This window comes from Populus alba, chromosome 17 (genome assembly GCF_005239225.2).
Source record: "Populus alba chromosome 17, ASM523922v2, whole genome shotgun sequence".
Lineage (NCBI taxonomy): Eukaryota > Viridiplantae > Streptophyta > Magnoliopsida > Malpighiales > Salicaceae > Populus > Populus alba.
The window spans coordinates 20,981,848-20,990,340 of NC_133300.1; the positions used below are offsets into that span (position 1 = coordinate 20,981,848).

General features: G+C 29.2%; 1 protein-coding gene across 1 annotated transcript; it reads left to right on the forward strand.

The window, feature by feature from the left end:
- The first annotated feature begins 4,009 nt into the window (after positions 1 to 4,009).
- On the forward strand, positions 4,010 to 5,060 carry LOC140954120 (heavy metal-associated isoprenylated plant protein 39-like). Its single transcript, XM_035043000.2, has 3 exons — positions 4,010 to 4,169; positions 4,477 to 4,552; positions 4,621 to 5,060. The coding sequence occupies exons 1-3, from the start codon at positions 4,164 to 4,166 to the stop codon at positions 4,899 to 4,901; spliced, it is 363 nt and encodes a 120-aa protein (XP_034898891.1). The 5' UTR covers positions 4,010 to 4,163; the 3' UTR covers positions 4,902 to 5,060.
- Positions 5,061 to 8,493: the final 3,433 nt, after the last annotated feature.

Here is an 8,493-nt window from a genome sequence, read left to right on the forward strand (position 1 = left end):
TGCATACCAGTTTGATAGTGATTTTTTATTAATGGACATGTAAGGCATTATTTTGTTAGCTATTCCAAGTTAAAAAAATTAAAAACAATAAATATAAAACATATTTGAGTTATAAAATAAATATTTCTAAAATATTTTTTATATTTATTTTTTATCTCGAAATAATAATTAATTAATCTTATGAAGCTGATATAAAGGACGTTGTTTTTCTTTTGTAATTGAACATGGGGACTCATGCCAACTTTCTGTTTGGTACTTGTTGACACAGAATTTGAGAATACAATTAATTTGGTCACGGTATTCGCCCATAAAAGGCCAATTTGTTCATATAATGCATGGTGTTCTAAAAGAAAATGATTGCAAGAAAAGTACAATGTTGTTACCTTAAAAAGCTCATCCTCCAAGGAAATATGAAAACTAAAGTGATGAACATTGTGATGACTAATGTTGTTTTGGCACATCTTCTTCGACAAATTTCAAAAACTATCCTGCAATTCTTCTGTCTTGTATGAAAGGGGCAAACCCTTTTCCACTCCAATGACTTTTGGTTTTCTCTATTATTAATGTTCTTCACCTTTTTTCTTAAGGAGTCTCCTTTCCTTTGTGAATTGTAAGAAAGTCACGTTTTTTTTTCTTTTTTTAAATACCCCACGGTGTATGAATATCACTTTAACCGATGGATACAAAATCAAACAAAACAACGATTTAGTAGATAACATAACCAATGACAAGAACTTGTAATAAAAAAATTTTTTGTTTCAAGTTCGAGATATATAAGTTTTTAATATTAATAGTTATTATAGACTTATCTAATCATTAATTTTAAAATCAGTAAAAATTAAGTTGAAATATATGTAAACTGACCCGAAAAACCTATATAAATTAAATAAAATAAAAAAAAATAAAGTTGTATAAAAAATCACCAGCAAGTGCTCTAGGGATCAATGTTGCCGTGGGAGGGATAAGCATGTAAAGTGACTCGGAACATGTTGCTGACGTAGACCAAATAAACACGGTTTGTCTGAAAACAAATCCGTGAAGAAACTCGGATTATCATACATAAGGCCTGACAAAAATCACGATTATGGAAGGCTTGATGGTTGAATACTCTTTAATTGTTTTTTAGGAGATTCTCTAAAAATAGTTTTTTTTAATGGAAAACCATTTTGTCTTACTTTAAATAGTTGGATCTTTCAAAATTAAACCAATATGATTTTGTTTTGCCTATTTTTTTTTTCCAGTCAATTTCAGATTTTAACTAATTTTTCTTATTTAGCTTTAAAATCTTTAATTGGGTCAGTTTTAGAATTTTTATATAAATAGTTCGTGTTTTTTTTATTATTCAGACTTTAATAAAATATGAGAGATTTTTCTCTATTTCTCTATAGTGATTATAATTTTAATCTTAGAATATTCTGAAAATCTTAATTTTATCTTTTCTATACACTTCGTCATAAAATTTGATTAGTTAGACGGTGATAAAGCCCTTCTGAACCTAGGCAAGATGCCAAGTAATGTTTGTTTGTCAGGAAGATGGTGATAAAGCCCTTCTCCACCTGGACAAGATGCCAACTAATGTTTTTGTTTGCATGCCACCACGCAAGACACCCGCATTAATTATTTGGTCCCCGCTTTTGTCGTGGGGTAGATACTCTTTTTCAACAATAATTTGATATTGCAACATGTTATCTTTAACTGATTATATTTAATAACTTTATTTATTATAAATATATTTTTTTATTTAATCAAATAACAATAACATATAATATTAATTTCAAAAAATAAAAGAAAAAATAAATCATACAATGTTGCACTAATTAGACATACTATACAAAAATAAATATTATTTATTTATTTTTAAAAAATAAAGTTTAATTATATAAAACATGAAAAAATTATAGATTAATTAGAAAAAATCTATTCAAATAACTAAATACATACAACATACTTAAAAAAACACTATTTACTACATATAAAAATCAAAATCAAAATCAAAATCAAAATCAAAGAGAAGAGGTATTGATTTATATATAAATTTTAAAAATTTAATTTTGTTTTTAAAAGCATTAATTTTTTTAAGAACACCAAATTACCAAAAAAATAAGAGAAAGAGACAAGGCCATCACCAAACCCTTTTAAGAGGGCCCACGCATGGGCTTATTTTTTTAAAAAAATATAATTAGAGTGAATATCATGTTTTTTGAAAAAAAAAAAAGTAAGACAACGCGCCACTTAATTTAGTCCGAATTTCAACCATTGTGATGCTGAAAAATTAGGGTTGAATGTTTTTTTAATTCAAAAACCTGTTTTCAATTTATTTTTTTACCCAATACAATGATAATCAAGAAGAAAAATTGTTGTCAACAAGGGTAAAACTAGTCTTAATAACTTAACTTAAATTTCATAAGAAATAAATTAATAAAAGAAACACTGAAATGTTAATGATAAATCATCCAAACTTCCTAACTTATTAAAATAATTATTTTAAATAAGTAATTTTTGTAAATTTGGGGTGAAGACATTTAGAAAAATACAAGGGATATCAAAATAAAAATAATATATGATTTTACATATAAATAATAGTTACTGCTGGTATAAGTTTCGTGTATAAATCATGTAGTTTTTTTGCACGGGGGCTAATGAATTAATTTGATAATTTTGATGATCTAAGTAAATGAAATAGTATGTAAATTTAGAATTTTGAAGTAAAATTACTTATTATTTAGTTTTATGATATAAAAAATAATTATGAATTTATGCTGGAAATTAGTTGGTTATGAAAAACAATGAGAGGTTAGAAATAAATAAAAAAAAAAAACCATGCAAAAATGGAAGAGAAAGCGGAAAACGTTGAATTCTTTGCAAGAAGCACATCCCTTTTGGTTGTTTTGTTTTTTTCATGTAGGATTAAAATCTCCCCTGATTCTTGAATTTAGAGTTCATGAGACCTTTTGTATTTAGATGTTAATTGATTTGTGTATTATCTAAGATAAAATAAATAATAATAAATATAATAAAGGACAATAAAATAAGAAAAAACTAAAATTTTATAAATTATTTAAAATAAAAAATAATAATTAAAATAAAAGATATCAAATCTTTAAAAAATCATAATAAATGATTGATGTAACAATCTAGGATCACACCTGTCATATCAAGATGGAAAGAGAAAAACAAAAAAAAAATCTCACAAGTGCCAAACCAGATGTAATTCCCCAACACGCGCTGCGATTTTATGAAGGAAATACTGGGAGGATTACAGCTACACTAAAGACATGTTTGTTACTGTATTGTATTTTAAAAATATTTTTAAAAAATTTAAAATTTTTTTATACATACTAATCTTAAAAGTAATTTTTAAAAAATAAAAAAAATTATTATCAATATATTTTTTAAATAAAAAACATTTTAAAACACAATTACAACCATATTTTCAATCAAAAACCGGTCATTTAACTCCGCACGACGCCCCCCCAGCCGCTAGAGAGAAAACATTCTTTGTAAGAAAATAGCCAGCGCATCAATTTTAGTGAACGAAATAATTTTAAGAAAACATTCTCATTTTCCTTTCTTTTTCAACAAGTATCTGTAAACTAATACAAACAAACTTGATCCAATAATTGAGCTCTGAGATTTTAAGAAGGAAAACACGTTCTTACCGCCCCCGCTGCACACATTTTGGAGTAATAAATTATAAATCTAAACCCTCCTTTTCGTTTTTCAAAAAGAAAAGAAAAAGAAAATACACTTTCATAAAGTTCAATGATTTCAAATAACGATTTTGGTTGTTTTTGCATTTTAAAAAAATACTTTTAATTTTTTAAAAGTTTTTATTTATTTTCTTATTTTAAATTAATATTTTTTTAATATTCTAAATAAAAAATTATTTTAAAAATATTCATAAACAAACAGCAATTCATTATCGACTTTGGAAACACCAATGGGCTTTCCTTTACTGGTCCCACGATTTTGCGTTTATTGACCATAGACTACAGCTCTCAGGTTGACTCATTGCTCTCTCTTCACTCCCTCACTATAATTAAACCCCACCACAAAGAACCCTTCACTATTTTTAGCTCTTCCCTTACTTCTTCATCTCAAACTTCTCTGTTTACTGTTTGATCTCAACGTTTTCTCTGATCATATCTCTCTGAGCTATAGAAATGAAGGTGAGAATCAGCTCTCTCACTCTCTCTATATATTTTCTATTAGATATGACCTGTATGCTTGCATGAATGAAGCATGCGTCAAGTTTTCTTTTCTTTTCTTTTTTCTTTTTTCCTGTTGATTTGCTTATTTTGATGAAAAGCTTGCTTCCTTTACATAATTCATTTAGTTTTGTTGGCTTCACTTTGATTTAGTCATTGTTTTAATGGGATTTCTTTTTTTCTTAATTTTAAGTGATTACTGCTTCTTGATTATCTTGATATTGATTAATAACAAAATTCACATGATTATCTTGATTATTTTTTGCAGAAAGCCGTGTTGAAAGTGGAGTTGCATGATGAGAAAGCCAAGAAAAAAGCCATGAAGACAGTCTCTGGTCTCTCAGGTATTGAATTATTTTATTTATTTATTGCTATATGGCCAATACCTAATGAATTGTGATGCAAATTGCAGGGGTGGATTCAGTATCCATCGACATGAAGGAGAAGAAGTTGACAGTGACAGGGGACATTGATCCAGTACACATAGTGGCCAAACTGAGAAAGCTGTGTTGCACAGAAATAGTCACAGTAGGACCGGCAAAAGAGCCTGAGAAGAAAAAAGACGACCCGAAGAAGCAAGGAGGTCAGAAGAAGAAAGATCAAGATCAATACCAGGCCTATAATCCTCATATGCCCCCATATTATTATGCTAGAAGTGTAGAGGAGGCTCCAAATGCTTGTGTCATTTCTTAACTAGACGTTGAAAACAAATATAATAAATAAAGATGAAATAAGTGGAAAAAAAATAGCTTTCATAATTAGTTGGTGATTCTGAAAATTTTCGGTGTTCTTAGAACAGAAGTTGATGGTGTTGGGTTGTTTTATATGAATAAATTACGGGTCTTATTTTGAGATTATGCATATGGAAAAATAAGAACAAACCAGGTGTTAATTTCGTTAAGGAAACAAATTAAATTGAAGATATAAAATACATTTATTTTTAAAATATTTTTGAAATAAACTTTTTTATTTTCAAAACAATAAACGCACGAAGATATATTTTTTTCCATGTTGTGTTTGTTTTTTCTACCATATCCAATCACTGGTTATGAGTACTCTGGGATTTTTCTTGTCTTTTTATAGCTGGAAACGGGAAATCATGTCAACTTTGTGTTTGGCGGACACAGGGTTTGAGAATACAATTACTTGGCCAGGGTTTTAGCACAGAACGTAATATGGTGTTCTAAAAGAAAACGTATGCAAGAAAAGTACGATGTTACCTTGAGAATTCATCCTCCATGGAAACATGAAAACTAATGCATGCAATACGATGAACGCTGTGTTGTTGACTGATGTTGTTTTGGCATCTTGTTGGATAAATCTCAAAGACTATCCTGCAATTCTACTGTTTTTTGTCTGAAAAGGGCAAAGATTTTCCCCTTTCCACACTCATATGACCTTTGTTCTTCACTTTTTTCAGAGGAGTCGAGTCTCCTTTCCTTTGTGAATTATGCTGCGAAAGTCACATTCTTTTTTACACTTGCATGGGCGCTTTGGTCGTTGAAAAATATCCCACACAGTGTGTGAAGATCACTTTAACCAATGAATAAAATATCGAACAAATCTGTGTAAAAAATATTGCTGTGGGAGGATAAGCATCTGAAGTTTGTTCTGTAGCGGTACTGATCATGACCTTCTCAACCTGGACAAGAATGCCGGCTAATATTCGTTTAATTTGCAGAAAACTCCATCCATACAGCGACAACGCCCTCAGAATTTATATATATATATATATATATATATATATATTCAAAGACACATGCATCAGCATGTATGATGGACGTCAATTATATTTTGAATTAAATCAGAGAGGTTTTTTTTTTTTTTTTTTATCCAATTATTATAACTTGGTTTTTTAACACACACACAACTGAGTCAAACTAGAAAAAAACTGAGCTAAACAAAAAAATCAAGCTAAATTGATTTGAACCGGTTTGCTATCAGAAATTCGCTTAATAGCAACGGATTTACCAACAGAATATTTATGTCAGTAATTTGAGGTTGAAATTACCGACAGGACTTTTTCCGTTCGTAATTCAGTCGGTAACTATCAACGGATACTGTCCGTCGGTAGTTACAGACTGAATTATGGATGGAAAAGTTCAGAATTAAAAAAAAAAAAACGGGTCGCTGACGTGGAGGTTTTGGCGATGTGGTTTTTTCTGACGGATTCAAAACGACTGGCCGTACAGTGACGTGACCGGTTCATCATTAAAAATATCAACGGAATCATTGACGGATTTTTTTTGTTTTATCCAATTATTATAACTTGGTTTTTTTATATATATATATATATACAAAAAACCGAGTCAAACTAGAAAAAAACTGAGTCAAATAAAAAAATTGAGCCAAATTAATTTGAATCAATTTTTATCTTAAAAAACCAAACTGAACCAAAACTGGTTGGTTTGAACTGAAAATAATCACTCCCGGAAAGAACACTCACAAGGAATCCTATTACAAATAAAAATAAGAAATATTGTTCTTCCCTGCTATCCACACTAAAATAAAGGAAGTCTTTTGAAAAAAAACTTGCTAGTGGAGAAAGACCTTCTACAGATCGGAATCATAAAGCTAAAGACAGCAAAAAAAAACCTGTAAATTTCAATTTCGTATGTGATCATCAGAGGAATGGTCATAGGATATCGTAATATGATAGAGATTTGCCATGGTACGTCCACCTCCAAGGTTATCTCTTGTGATGGATAAAACCTTCACTAGATGGTAAAATGGTCTTAATTAAAATTGGAAAAAAATGGTTTTATACGTCATCACTCGATACGTCATTTGCAAAGCAGTCCTTCAATTAATTAAAATATTAATTAAGTAGAATTTGGCCATTGTTGGGGATGGGATCGAGCTGATGCTTCTAATAAAAGCCACTGTGAGTCTATGACCAAAACGTGTGGACTTTGAGACCGAATTACTAATATCTCCATGCTCATGAAAAAACCCAGAGCATCTTTACAAGAACAAAAAAAATTAAAAAAAAAGGTGTCCATGTACCCATATCATGACTTGTGTCTTTAGCCAGTAAATTTCTAATACTTTGTTTTTCTTGGTTTTAAAACTATATTATTGTAGCGATTTTTTTCTTTTTTAAAAAAACCCAATTCATGACTTGTGTCTTTAGCCGGTAAATTCCCCAGGTTGAGTCTTATTTTATGCTTAAGATATTATGAAATATGCTGTTCTGCACTGCAATTCTCAGCTGTCTTCTTCCAACAACTAAAGCTAGACGTAGATTGGCTTCCTGACGTTTGTTTCCATGTGTTCATCTGTCAAAGGAAACTCAAGTAAGTTTATGTATATATTATATACGAGTCGCTCACGTGACTTCTGGCTTGAACACTTTATGAAATCATATTAACAAGCACCAATTAATAAAAATATTGAGCATTTTCTTATTTTATTCGACAAAAAGACAAAGAAAAACCTTACACTATTTGCTATTAACTCCATGGGAGTTGAAGAAAAACCAAAAAGAGAAGAAGAAGAAGAACAGCAACAAAGCCATGAGTTCTTGCCCTCGTCTTCTTCTTTCCACATCTTCTTCTGGACTTGTTCAAACCCAGGAAATGAACCCTTTTTGTTTGGATCCATACCTGTAGATAAAGCCCCATACGCAATCCGACAAACAGAAGACCCAAATGTGAGGAAAAGTGTCAAAAAACAAGAACCATTTTGGCATATTCCACACTTGTTGCTCCATAACCAAACCTATCACATACATTGATGCAAAAGCCTAATGCCATGCATGGCCAGAGAAATATTGAAGGCTTTGGGTGAGCTGGAGTCCAGTTCATATTAAACCTATCACATACCCTTTTTGTTTTGTATAATATTTTTTATTTTATTAATTTAATATGTATTTATTTTTATATTATTATTTGATTAAATAAAAAAATTAATTTAATAAAAAAATATAATAAACACAACATAAATATTTCATTTGAGATTAAATATTTTAATCTATATTTATCTTTTGATTTTTTTTTAAATTTTATTTTTAGTTATTATTTATTTATTAACTCATAATTTATTTGATTATATATATATATATATAAATTTTTTCATTACAAAAACAAAAATATGTTGAAAAAAAATTTTATATATAATTTTTTTTTTGTTGGAAAAACAATATCTAAGTCGGCAAATCACGATTAAATAACTAGTAAAAATCTAAACTTGCTTTTTTCAAAAAAAGAAAAAGAAATAAAGAGAACACCCTACGATTAGAAACGAAAGGCATTTTCGACACTTGAAACACCAATTGTGCTTTCCT

Excerpts from the sequence above, each read along its gene's own strand:
- LOC140954120 (XM_035043000.2), top strand. Across the intron at positions 4,553-4,620 it reads GACAGTCTCTGGTCTCTCAG|GGGTGGATTCAGTATCCATC; the intron begins GTATTGAATTAT and ends TGCAAATTGCAG.